The 13,702-nt window shown below is 39.9% G+C and overlaps 1 protein-coding gene across 1 annotated transcript in view; it reads right to left on the bottom strand.

Moving 5' to 3' along the window:
• LMNB1 (lamin B1) overlaps nucleotides 1–13,702 on the bottom strand; it is a 58,854-nt gene that overhangs the window by 8,192 nt on the left and 36,960 nt on the right. The window contains exons 6-9 of the mRNA XM_005557657.4: nucleotides 10,439–10,659; nucleotides 8,485–8,710; nucleotides 6,755–6,859; nucleotides 3,248–3,367 (exon numbers count right to left, since the gene is read on the bottom strand). Of these exons, the coding sequence (XP_005557714.3) occupies nucleotides 3,248–3,367; nucleotides 6,755–6,859; nucleotides 8,485–8,710; nucleotides 10,439–10,659 (672 nt within the window). The remainder of the gene's footprint in view (nucleotides 1–3,247; nucleotides 3,368–6,754; nucleotides 6,860–8,484; nucleotides 8,711–10,438; nucleotides 10,660–13,702) is intronic.

The following is a 13,702-nucleotide window of genomic DNA, read 5'->3' as shown; positions in this document are numbered from 1 at the left end:
CACCTTCCCACAAAAAGTAAATAGAAAAGACGTACCTCTGGGAGCAGCTGGCAGCTATCCTGCGTCCCCAAGGGAGGCAACCAGAAGAGAGACAACAGACAGATCCCTGGGGACACGCTGTGAGCCACTGGATCAGGTCCACTATTTAAATTTTTTATTATGTGAGCCCCAAAAATTCCCATTATTTCTAAGCCAGTTTAATTGGGTTTTCTGATATTTCCAATGCCCCAGCAAGAGGAAAAAATACATAAAAAACAAAACTGACTAAGCCAGTTACCAACAATCTTACGGCAAACTAGTCTTTATGGCGGGGATTGTTTATAGATTGTTGCTAATGTGGTCTGGTCCCTACTGACAAATATGGTCTTACTGAATTAAATGAATAATGTCTAATGAAATAAGACCTATATTCATAATACTTTCTCTCCTCAATTCTGACAGAACTCACTTAAAACAGAGCCTCGCAAGCCAAAGGTAGTAGAAGTTTGTTAAAAGAATGGACCAACCTTGGCCGAGCGCAGTGGCTCACGCCTGTAATCCCAGCACTTTGGGAGGCCAAGGCAGGTGGATCACAAAGTCAAGAGATTGAGACCGTCCTGACCAAGATGGTGAAACCCCGTCTCTACTAAAAATACAAAAATTAGCCAGGCGTGGTGGTGCGCGCCTGTAGTCCCAGCTACTCAGGAGGCTGAGGCAGGAGAATCACTTGAACCTGGGAGGTGGAGGTTGCAGTGAGTCGAGATCGCGCCACTGCACTCCAGCCTGGGCAACAGAGTGAGACTCCTTCTCAAAAAAAAAAGAATAGACCAAGCAACCAATCAAATAATCTAATATTCAATGTTTGAGTTATGAAGTGGAGCTAAGCTTCAGTTAGCTTTACTAATATGTCATCAGTAATACTAGTAATACTGTCTGAAGATGCATCTCATGTCATAATATCTGGTACTTGGTTCATGTCACTGTATCTATTTTTTGGGGCATTTAATCCTATTGCTCTATTCCAAATACCCTCCTATAACATTGTCTCTAACTTGGAACACACTTTTACACAGGAAAAAAAAAAAAAAAGAAAGAAATAATGACTAGATTCCATGGGTCACGAAAGTTCATTTAATCTGCCATGTACCCCTTATAACAGTGCTTTTCAGTCTTATCTGAGCAAATTACTACTCTTAACAATGTTTCGCAAGAGACATGTTTACAGTAAGGCATAGACGGGAAGATGGCCATGAACAGAACTTTTTATGCAGGCACCTCAGACTGCTATAATGAACGCTGCTATTGCTTTATTTCTCGGAATGGAAGTCATGGTCCATGTCTGATTTTTTTTTTTAAATGCATCCAGTAAATGCTTCCTGAATTCCTGTTATGTGCCAGGCATGATGCCAGGATGTACCAGAACAGGCCCTTGCCCTCAGTGTGCTTCCTCCAGTGAGCGAGAACAATGTGATGAGCACCACGCAGGTTAGAGGCCCGCCTGTGCACTATGGGAGCAGACAAAAAACCCCTAAGGGGACGCTGTGATTTGACCCACTGACCACTCCATCTTTCGCCGACACTTTCCTCCCTTGGTTTTCCTGACATCACATACCATTTTCCTCTGACTTCACTGGCTTCATCTACTACCTCCTTTGCTCTTATTCCTAATGTCACTATTTTCTAGGGCTCAATTCTGGACCCTCTTCTGAGGAACTTTATTCAGCAAGTCCTGTAATTTACTTTATTTATTTGAGACAGTCTTGCTCTGTCGCCCAGGCTGGAGTGCAGTGGCGCAATCTCAGCTCGTCACAACTGAGCCTCCTGGGTTTAAGCAATTCTCCTGCCTCAGCCTCCTGAGTAGCCTGGACTATAGGCACGCTCCACCGTGCCTGGCTAATTCTTGTGTTTTTAGTAGAGACGGGGTTTCACCAAGTTGGCCAGGTTGGTGTCTAACTCCTGACCTCAGGTGATCCACCCACCTTCGGCCTCCCAACGTGCTGGGAATACAGGCATGAGCCACCGTACCGGGCCTGATACCACAGTTTATCTTTGTTACATTTATCAGAAAGTCACTTTATCTTATTCCCTGGCTCCCTTACTCTCTTTAGAATGTGGGCTCCATGATGCCAGAAACCACGTGTGGCTTTTTTCCTGCTAATTCCTAACACAAAGTGGCTGGCATATAGCAGACACTCAGGATTTTCCAAATAAATGAATAACCCTGCACTTGTAAATATGCTTAGCTTCCCTACCAGGTTTGCCAGCCTAACATTCCCACTACGTATCTCCTTTCAGCACCACTCAGACTGAAATGCATACCCAGTCAGGTTGTAAGGTACAAAACAGCAGAGCCTACCAGCCTGGAAACTGGGTGAAAAGGTCAGAACCAGTAAGCATGTCAGAACAAGGTTATGACCAATGGCTCCCTTGCAAGGCAACTTACAGGTCTCATGGTAGGCAAGATGAAAAAGCAGTATTACAACTAAAAGGAAAATGAGAAGTACAAACCATCCTGAACTCACAACACAAGCTCCATTAACTTGTTTATGGCAATCGCAACAAATTCTAAACAGAGGCTCAGTGATGCTTTGTACAGCACCTGGATAAGGTGATTCGCTAGGGAAAGACAAGGAGGAAGCCAAGTTTTACTAGCTTCAAAGCACACTTTAGCTGCTTTAGACTACTATTGGTAGGGGTATATGCAGTGTCTTTACATGGCAGTGGGGAAGGTAAGGTACTTTGACAAGGATTCTAAGACTGACACACTGAAAACACACACTCCAAGCAGATGTACATTCCACAGTCTTCAAACTCACAGTTTCATGAACATTCTGAGAGCTAGTAACAAGATTAATAATGTAAGCATTTACTAGATAAATGTACTATGCCAGACACTATTCCAAGCATTTCCCAAGTACTGTCTCATTCTTATTATTAGCTCATTGATATTGTGTCATTAATATCCACTTTTAAATGAGAAATCTAAGAGAGGTGAAGTAACTTGCCCAAAGTCAGAAAGCTAATGTGCAGTGAAAACAGAAACTGGACACAGACAATCTGTTCTGGAGCTTTTACTAATAATCCGTACTCTATAATACACTCCTATTTATTCCTAAAATTTAAAGACAGCTTCAGTTCAATTTACTTAGCAGCTTTGGTCTGTTTATGCAATCAGTTACTGCACATTTCAATCTGATCTTGATTATACTTGCACAGTGAACTTTCAAGTGAAATTAACATTGTGGTGGTCCTGATAAACTGGTCATACCTCTCCCTGAGAATTTTTCAGTATAACCTTCACATCTTCGCCAGTGCCCCATGAGTTCTGGTTCTTCCAGATGAGGTCAGTCGGGGGGCTGGCTGTGACACCAGCGTTTGCAGCCCAAATCTGTAAAAATCAAAGGATATCAGCACACGCAGAACCCAGCTCTCCCACATGCCAATGACAGCAATGCAATGAGACTCAAACACTTGATTCTAAAAGTCTGAGAACTATACCCCCGCTACAGAGTGCTATACATAGCTATGTGGCCAGAACTCACAGAGTTTCTCAAGGCCTCAGCTTCCCCATCTGATAAGTGAAGACGATGATACATAAGGCCCTGAAGTAAAACTGCCTACACTCACGTCCTAGTTCCTTTACACACCAGCTGACCCTGAGCAAGTTACCTTCCTTTAGTCATCCATAAAACAGGGCAGAAATGGCACCTGTAACAGGTGGAATTATTGAAAAGAGCAAGTGATAACCCACACTCAGTGGCTGGCTAACTCAGTGAATGGTAGCCTCAGCATTCTATTACTCTGTGGGTTTTACGGGCCATCCTTCCACGTTAGACAGCCTTCTGTGACTCCCTCTAATAATGTTCTCTGGCTGCCTACAGCAAGAAATAAAGAGACCTTCTGCAGCAGACAGCCTATCTAGAATAATCTTATGGAAACTGGTACATCTCCAAACAGAGACAGTGTCACAATACCCTAGAGTATCTGAGACTGCACTCCAAAAAGAATGCTGGAAATGGATAAATCACTCGCTGTTCAAGGGAAAATATAATTGCTGTTGAAATAGGCCAAAGAAATTATATTCTCCTTCTCGTGAGCATGAAACTTTTTATATATCTACTGGCAAAAAAGAATGGATACAGTAAAGAACACCTGGCAGTCAGAAAGCCTAGGTTTGAATTATGGACAAATCACTACACCTCTAGGAAGCTCAATGCCTCTAGCTACAGGGATACTACCAGCCCTGATCTTTTAGAAAGATCATTTAAAAACAAACAGAAAAGTTTGTAATTCATACATTGTTATATAACATAAAAGACTTTATGACTGCAAAAGGAAAGCTGAAGATGGCAAAGACAAGTATATTTCAATGGGGGCCAGGTGTAGTGGCTCCAGCCTGTAATCCCAGCACTTTGGGAGGCCGAGGCAGGCAGATGACTAGAACAAAGGAGTTTAAAACCAGCCTGGGCAACATGGTGAAACCCTGTCTCTATCAAAAAAAAGAAAGGGTGGGGAGTGGGGGTGGTAACAGGAGAAAAATCTACGAATTACTGATTAGGAGACAGCCCTTACTTCTTAAGATGTTCACCTGAAGAATCCAGATCTTTCATCAGCATTACAAATGGACAGGGGCACAAGATATTAACTGGGATGAAACTGAAAAAAAGAACTGAATCTGGTCCAACATTTAGATGATGTGGAATGTTAGTGTTTTCCTACTTGTAAGCATTATTTCTCACTAGCCTATATGTAATCAAATAGTTGGTTTATGTTAATAATCATCATCATAAAATGTCAATATCCTTGCTAATTTAACCTAAAACTAATATGTCCTATAGCCATGTCATTTAATACGGCAGCAAAATGTGGCTTGTTAGCACTTAAAATGTGGCTAGCCTGGAATGAATGTGTTGTAAGGGTAAAACACACAGAAGATTTTGAAGACTTAGCTAAATTTTAAAAAAAAAAAGAACGTGGGCCGGGCGCGGTGGCTCACGCCTGTAATCCCAGCACTTTGGGAGACCGAGACGGGCGGATCACAAGGTCAGGAGATCGAGACCATCCTGGCTAACACGGTGAAACCCCGTCTCTACTAAAAGTACAAAAAAAAAACTAGCCGGGCGAGGTGGCAGGCGCCTGTAGTCCCAGCTACTCGGGAGGCTGAGGTTGGAGAATGGCGTAAACCCAGGAGGCGGAGCTTGTAGTGAGCCGAGTTCGCGCCACTGCACCCCAGCCTGGGTGACAGAGCAAAGACTCCGTCTCAAAAAAAAAAAAAAAAAAAAAAAAAAAAAAAAAAAAAAGAACGTAAAAATATCTGACTTTTTAGACTGATTACATGTTAAAGCAATATTTTGGATATATTGGGTTTAATAAAATATAGTTCTAAAATTCATGTCTTTATTATAATGTGGCTATAAGAAAATTTAAAATTACACATGTGGTTCTCATATTTCTATTCTAGAATTTTAAACTGATCTTTGCTTTTGCCTCTGCAATTTTACAGAAAGACCACTTAGCACTACCATGTTCCAAAGAGCTGCTTATCACATTTAATGCCAGTTGCTGAAGAAAAAAAGTATCACATTATTTTATATGATAATTGAGTTCTCCACTAGACCTCTAGAATCCATGTATTTAGTCCCTGAGGTAGTATACCCAGTAGAAAAAGTAGATGATTGGCATAAGGCTTCCATATTATTACTTTTGAGATAGAGAGCACACTCAATTCTGAATCCTCTGAACTAAAATGTCAGATTCTTTTTACCACAGTATACAACTTCTGTAAGATATATAATAGGACTGAGCAATTTTCTCTCACTATAGTGATTACTAAAGAGATGAAAGGATATTGTAGTTAGGACAGTTGATCCTATTTTTACCCATTATTAACAAATTAGCCTCTGATATTTTCACAAAGTGGCATCATGCTCTCCGAACATACCTTTTGAAAGAGAAGTCTGAGCCTTTGATCGTCAATAGTAAGGTATGTATCAACATAAAATTTTAAACACATTTAAAACACATGTTTAATATTTTTTAAAGAAGAATATATAAAAAGAGACAGTCACCTCTACATTCTTTTAGGACGAAAAGAGTGACTTCTTTGAAATCTATATCAAAGTTAACATATTTTATCATTAGCTAAATCTATCTACTAAGTAAAAGCAAAAGAATCTTTTGTTTACTCAATGAAACATACTTCTCTAAAAAGTAAGCTAATTAACATTTCAGTAACTATTAAAGATGCAGTATTTCAGAACACACCAATTAGAAATCAAGACTCAGAATGCCACTTAGTGATAATTTACAAGGGTGCCTATAATCTAAGGACTTTTATTCAAAACCTACGTTCCTACCCCAACCCCAAAGATAGCTAAGGGTGAAGTAGGGCCTGAACACCAAAATACTACCCAGATGATTTTGAAGCTCACCCAAGGCTGGAGATTGCTGTTATAGACATACGTTAATGCTAGATTCTTAACAGTTCTTTATGCCAAGCAGTGTCTCCTGAATGACACTGGGCTACAACTATCAGTCAAGAGATAGCTTTTATATCTCCTGGAACAGACAAGATAAAAATAATTCAAAGGTCAATTCTTCACTACTCTCAGTAAGACAGAATTTTAAAAATATTTTATAGCACTTGTAATGACCTAATAATATAAAAAGTGCTTTAATGGCCATTTCTAAAATGTTTCTCTTTTAGCCAAAAAACTTTTTGAGTTACTTTGTTAACACAATGAAGTTAAATTAAATGATAACTAGATTCACTTACTGTAACAGTCTGGCCTGCCTTCAGCACATATCTTGAGGTATATTTGTAACTGACTGATGTGTCTCCAATTTTTCTGATCATCTCCCAGCCTCCCATTGGTTGATCCTACACACAGAAAGAAGGGAGGGAGGGTGTTACTTCAGAGATACAGAAAGTTGTGGAATAATCAAATACATTAATCTATACAGGCAGTTAAACTAAGACCGCTTTACGGTCACCTTCCCACGTTTCAGGTTTTCCTACTATAAAAAGAAAACATTATTTTGTCATTTTGTCAAACAGTAACTTCAACAACGAGTTAATTAGTAAGGTACTTAACTTTAAAGAGGACAGAACTGGAAAAAAAGGGTATGAACCAAATTGTCAAATTTACTGCTAGATAAGGTGGGTCTTTCAAATTTACAATACTATCTAGCTGTCATAATCACAATTTTAAACATCGAGCATTGGATTACTTCAAGCTTTTAAAATAGACACATAAGCTTAGAAACAGAAGAAAATCTGTCATTTTCCTTCTGCATCTGTCCCACTTCTGCCCACATTCAACTCTCATACATGAAAGCATAAGGGGCTCAAAAAAAGGGTCAATGGGCCTGGGCGTGGTGGTTCATGTCTGTAATCCCAGCACTTCAGAAGGCTGAAGCGGGTGGATCACCTGAGGTCAGGAGTTGGAGGCCAGCCTGGCCAACATGGTGAAACCCTGTGTAAAAATACAAAAATTAGCAGGCGTGCTTGCATGCACCCGTAATCCCAGCTACTGAGGAGGCTGAGGCAGGAGAATCACTTGAACCCGAGAGATGGAGAAGCCAAGATCATGCCACTGCACTCCGATCTGGGCAACAGAGCGAGACTCAAAAAAACAAACAAACAAAAGGCTACAAAGAGACCTTAGAGCTTATTCTCTTTAGCATCAAAACTGTTAGTGCTTGTTAGTGCTACTTCACTCATCCAAATTATGTATTCATCCACATGAAAGATAGTTTTAGTAACTGTGATGAGAAAAGATTAATTTTTTCAGGAACATATGTTTCAAGAAGTGACATCCATCCCACTGCCGCCTGCAAGCTCCCAGACCATGCCTTCCTCTAATATCATCTCATAATCCATCGTGGCCTCCAGTTCCTTGATGCGGAGCTAAGGAAGGCCTACACTACTGAGCTCCCGAAAGCCCCAGCCCTAAATTTCAGAAATCTCTGCTATGAATACTTCATGTTTACTTTTAAACATTTCGGAATAAGGCTTCACGCTATTTTTCATATTAAGTATTAGCATTTGTTCATTTATTTATTTGCAGGGAAAAATACTCCCTTAATATCTGAGTCCAGGCTCTTATCTCCTTCTTTCAGTAAGCTTTTTATTAAGTTAATAACTGAAAGAATATCCACCATTTTCATCCAGTTGCTCCAACTTCTTCACAAATCTGGCTAGGGCAGAGAATAATAATAATTCATCCTCAGAACCACTGTGATAAAAGGAACATGCTTTTCAAAAAAGCCCTGACCCTCTAAAGAAGGGTTAATGAAGCAAATCTTTAAACTACTAGGGTACCCACCTCTTCCTCCTATTTCAATTTTTATTTTATTTTATGAATTTAAGTAAAAAAGACATAAACGCTTATTCCATGAAGACTTAAATGAATCCAAACAAAAACTAAGGGGCTATCACAATTGCAAGAGAACCTAGCAATCCGCAAAGCCTTGCTAGAAAAAAAAAAGGGTCTATTTTATTACCTGTTCAGAAGTGTTCTTCAAGCGGATAAATTTTCCATCAACATCAATTTCTTCAATGCAAACATTCCCAGTGGCTGAGGCGGAATGAGAGATGCTAACACTACTACTCGCCTCTGATTCTTCCACATCAACCCTCTTCCGCTTTCCTCTAGTTGTACGTACACTGCGACTTGAGGATGCTCGGGATACTGTCACACGGGAAGAAGGGCTTGGAGACAGCTTCAACCTATATGGGAAAAATAAAACAATTCATTTTTAAAACACATATGCCCTTCTTGCCTTAAAAAAAAAAAAAAACAAGGGCTGGGCACAGAAGTTCATGCCTGTAATTCCACAACACTTTGAGAGGCCAAGGCAGGTGGATTGCTTGAGGTCAGGAGTTCAAAATCAGCCTGACCAACATGGTGAAACCCCATCTCTACTAAAAATACAAAAATTAGTCAGGCTTGATGGCGGGCACCTGTAATACTAGCTACTCGGGAGGCTGAGGCAGGAGAATGGCTTGAACCCCAGAGGCGGAGGTTGCAATGAGCTGAGATCACACCACTGCACTCCAGCCTGGGTGACAGAGTGAAAACTTGTCTCAAAATAATAATAATAATAATAATAATAATAATAATATCCCATCCATGCATTTCTAAAGTAAAATATTACTTACAATCTGTTAGCCAAAGCCAAAGTTTACCTTAACTAATGTAAGCTTCTTCATAAGGTGCCCATCATCAATTTTCCTTTTAAAAAAATAGCAATCTGAATGTTTTCTCTAGGGACAGAAGTAATATAACCATAATGCAAGAAGTCTGGTAAATGGGTAGAAAGTCATCTGATCTACTGCCACCCACCACAGCCAGTTATAGTTGGTGTATGTTTTTCTCTTTTCATACCTGTATTTTCTTATTATCACAATGGATATATATTAAAATTATCTGGCTTTTTATCCTAAATCAGCCACTTTCCTTTTGGAACTTTTTTTTTTCTTTTTTTGAGACAGAGTTTTCACTCTTGTCACCCAAGCTGGAGTGCAATGGCACAATCTTGGCTCACTGCAACCTCCACCTCCCGGGTTCAAGCAATTCTGTCTCAGCCTCCCAAGTAGCTGGAATTACAGGAGCCCACCACCATGCCCAGCTAATTTTTGTATTTTTAGAATAGACGGAGTTTCACCATGTTGACCAGGCTGGTCTTGAACTCCTGACCTCAGGTGATCCACCTGCCTTGGCCTTCCAAAGTGCTGGCAGGAGCCACCACACCTGGCCCTTTTGGAACTCTTTTCTGAGAACAGGCGTCAAAAAGATTTATACATTGACCAGATTTAAAATATATATAAAGCCAGCCGGGCGAGGTGGCTCATGCCTGTAATCCTAGCACTCTGGGAGGCTGAGGCGGGTGGATCACGAAGTCAGGGGTTTGAGACCAGCCTGGCCAACATGGTGAAACCTCGTCTCTACTAAAAACAAAATTAGCCAGGTGTGGTGACACACGTCTGTAATCCCAGTTACTTAGGAGGCTGAGGTAGGAAAATCACTTGAATCCAGGAGGTGGAGGTTGCAGTGAGGCGAGATCACACCACTGCACTCTAGCCTGGGCGACAGGGTAAGACCCTGTCTCAAAAATAAATAAATAAATACATAAATAAATAAATAAAATGTAAAGTCTCTTTCAGCCAATTTGGTATTTTATAATACAATAAATCACCAAAACACTTAAAATCTCAAAGGAAATCCATCCTGACGCAGTTCAGCATTTAAAGTAATAACAATAAACTAAGAGTACTTGAGCAACATTTTCTGTGTTGCAGTAGAAGTATGATCTATTACCACCTCTATACTTAGGTGTTAAAAGAAAGGACCAAGAAAATAAAGTTCTTTTAAAAATGCTATTTATTTTTATTTAAATAAAAAGGGTGAGGGGCAAAAAGTGGACCATAAGGTAGGGTGACCCTTAAGTTCCTTACCTCTCTTCTTCGCCTTCTAAGAGTTTCCTGTAAGCACTGATTTCCATGTCCAGGGCTAACTTTACATCAAGAAGCTGCTCATAGTCATTCAGCTGTTGCTGCATTTGATCCCTTATTTCCGCCATCTCTCTCTCTTTGTCTGTCAGCATGCGACGAGAGTTGTCTTTTTCTTTAGCAAGCATGTCCTCTAATTCTTGAATCCTTTCCAAACATGCTCTAGACTTAAGATACAAGGAAACATACTTTCTAGGAACATTCCAACATTAGCACCAGGCAGCTATTTTAAACCATTTCCTAGACTGGAAAACAAGTACGACCCTATGGAATCTGTAACTCACTAGAATTCAAGAGATTTTAAGAAATTAAAACCCAAAATTCCTCAAATACAAAACACAGACCTCAGGAGAGTTTTGGCTGATAAAAGAATAAAAGACTATTACATAAATGTAAGTTCTGTAAATACACATATAATTTTTCTGTACTTAGCCCAAAAAATTTTAAGCTGTGGTTTTGGTAAAAGTCAAGTCTGGCTCCCTTATAAAGCCTTTACTTCCTAAAGTAAAAATTAAATAAAGAACTTAAAAAGATATAAACACTGACTGACAAAATAAACCTAAGAGTGGGTAAAAGTATGTTTTAGCAGACTGCTGAGGAATATTCAGAAACCAGGGCAAAGGGACTCCGGTTGCTATGTGGAAGGCACTACCTACTGTCCCGTTAGGATTGCTGGGCTATCTCATGTTCAGTTAGCACACAAAGGACTTACAATATAGGGTGATTTGTAAAGTATTACTGTGAATATAGAAGTTGTATATTTGGCATAAAAAAATTAAAAATCACACATCCTACACCAGAAAATTCATCTTAGAAATCTTGTGGCTCGCTGGTAATTACTCTTCTGTGTTTCTGCATGACAGAATTCATCCCAGTAGCCTCAGAAAGTGACAACTCAAAAGGACTGATGGATAGCGTAGGCCCTCAGAATCACAAGTACCTGCAACAGAGCAGGAGAAAGGGCATCTAATGCGCAAAAACTAAATCTAGAAGGTTAGAGATAAAAAGGAACTACCCAATACATAAAAACTACACTCTTGCTGGTAAATTTACTTTTCACAGTAGTACGGGTTCAAAATTTTGAAACTGCTTTAACATATACTGGGGCTGAACAATTAAGTAAACGGATGATAAAAACCAGGTTTCTCGCTCTCAGAGAGTAAAGATACAGGTACGTCAGAAAGGAAGCCAAAAATGAATCCTGTGGTACTAGATGCAAGTCAGAGACATCTGTATGAATTCATGTTTATCTTAATACAAATGATTAGACAGAAAAAGTTATAAATATGTGCATACACATGGGTTAGCATACATAAAATGTTACCCACTTTTATCAGTGAGAGGGCCAAGAAGCAGTAAGCACACTCAGTGCCCAGATCTTAATTTCTATATACCATTCTCCAATAACAAGAAACAGGGCTCCTTGGAGAATGGATAATTCTAGGACTGGAGCAGGGAAAATGCAAGACAAGCCTAGAGCATGTTATAGTACCAGAAAGCAACAAAGTGCTCCCTCCAGAATGTGGCGCTTAAGTCCTGCCCTTCACCCTTGAGGGTAGGCTGGACTTAGTGACCTATTTCCCATGAACAGTGTATGGAAATGGAAAAATAGTAGCGCTGTTGACAATGGAGAAACCTGACAAACACTATCTTAAACCAAACACCACCAGTGATGTCATGTGGTTATCACATATGTGCAATCCCTGATACAATGTGACAAAACGGGCACTTAAAACCCAAAACCCCAGTCCAATCACGTGAAAAGCACCAGACAAATCCAAATTGGGGGAAGAGTCTACAGGATACCTGGACAATCCTATTCAAGACTCAAGCTCATAAAAAACAAGGAAAGCACAAGAAACTGTCACAGACCCGAGGAGGCATGTGGAACCTGGAACAGAAAGAGGATAACAGAAAAACTGGTGAAATCCAAATAGTCTGGAGTCGAGTTCACAGTAATATACCAGTGTCAGTTTCTTAGTTTTGATAAATATGCTACGGTAACATAAGATGCTAACAACAGGGGAAAATGGGTGCGAGAAAAACAATAACTGCCTATAGTACTTTGCCAACTTTTCTGTAAATCTAAAATTATGCCAAAATAACAAGGTTATTTTAAAAATAATCAAGAGTCACTCTAAACCTATTTGGGGGCAGAGGGGTGCCCTGGTTCACACGCACACACAAAAGTATATTTTTAAAGAAAAAAAATGGACCAATCAATTAATTAAATTCCAGAGTAGTAGTATATAACTTGACATTCTATTTAGACAGGCACTCCTCTTAAGATGGATATTACAAAGGTAGTCCCTGAACCTCAGAGAACTTGCATTTAACTGCATTTGCAAAAATCATGCTATAAATGGAGAAATCCATTTCCCTGCTACCATGTTCCTTGTATTTTCTTTTTTTTTTTTTTTTGAGACGGAGTCTCGCTGTGTCTCCCAGGCTGGAGTGCAGTGGCCTGATCTCGGCTCACTGCAAGCTCCGCCTCCCGGGTTCACGCCATTCTCCCGCCTCAGCCTCCCAAGTAGCTGAGACTACAGGCGCCCGCCACCATGCCCGGCTAGTTTTTTGTATTTTTAGTAGAGACGGGGTTTCACCATGTTAGCCAGGATAGTCTCGATCTCCTGACCTTGTGATCCACCCGCCTCGGCCTCCCAAAATGCTGGGATTACAGGCTTGAGCCACCGCGCCCGGCCTGTATTTTCTTTTTCTCCAAAAGAAAATTTTAAAAGTCATGTAAGTTCAAAATGCCTCCCTTCAATCTCTTTGCTTTATTTCATATATCAGAAGTAGAAGACAGAATGGGCAAAAAGGAAGAATCTAAAGGAGAGTTGATGAGAGATATAAACTACCCAAGATTGACAGACAACCTGAGCTGAGATTTACAAACCCAAGGATGTCTCTGTTTGACTGCCTTTGATGTTGTAGAGCTCTTTAAGACGGAAAAATCAAAATCTAGGTATACGAGTTTTAAAGTTATTCTGAATCATTCTGTATTTTAAATAGAAATATTTAAATTCTATTTTCAGTAGCTGCACTTACGCTTGTAGAGTAAGATATAAGGAACACAGTATGAGAAGTTAGACCTAGATTCTCCTTTCGAATTCTGCCATTAACTACCTATGAGCAAGCTGTAACTAACCTCACTAAACCAGTTTCCACATAAGGAAAATGAAGAGATCTAACTAACTAGATTATCTCTCA

The sequence above is a fragment of the Macaca fascicularis genome, chromosome 6, assembly GCF_037993035.2.
Source record: "Macaca fascicularis isolate 582-1 chromosome 6, T2T-MFA8v1.1".
Classification (NCBI taxonomy): Eukaryota; Metazoa; Chordata; class Mammalia; order Primates; family Cercopithecidae; genus Macaca; species Macaca fascicularis.
This window is presented reverse-complemented; position numbering and strand designations above follow the sequence as displayed.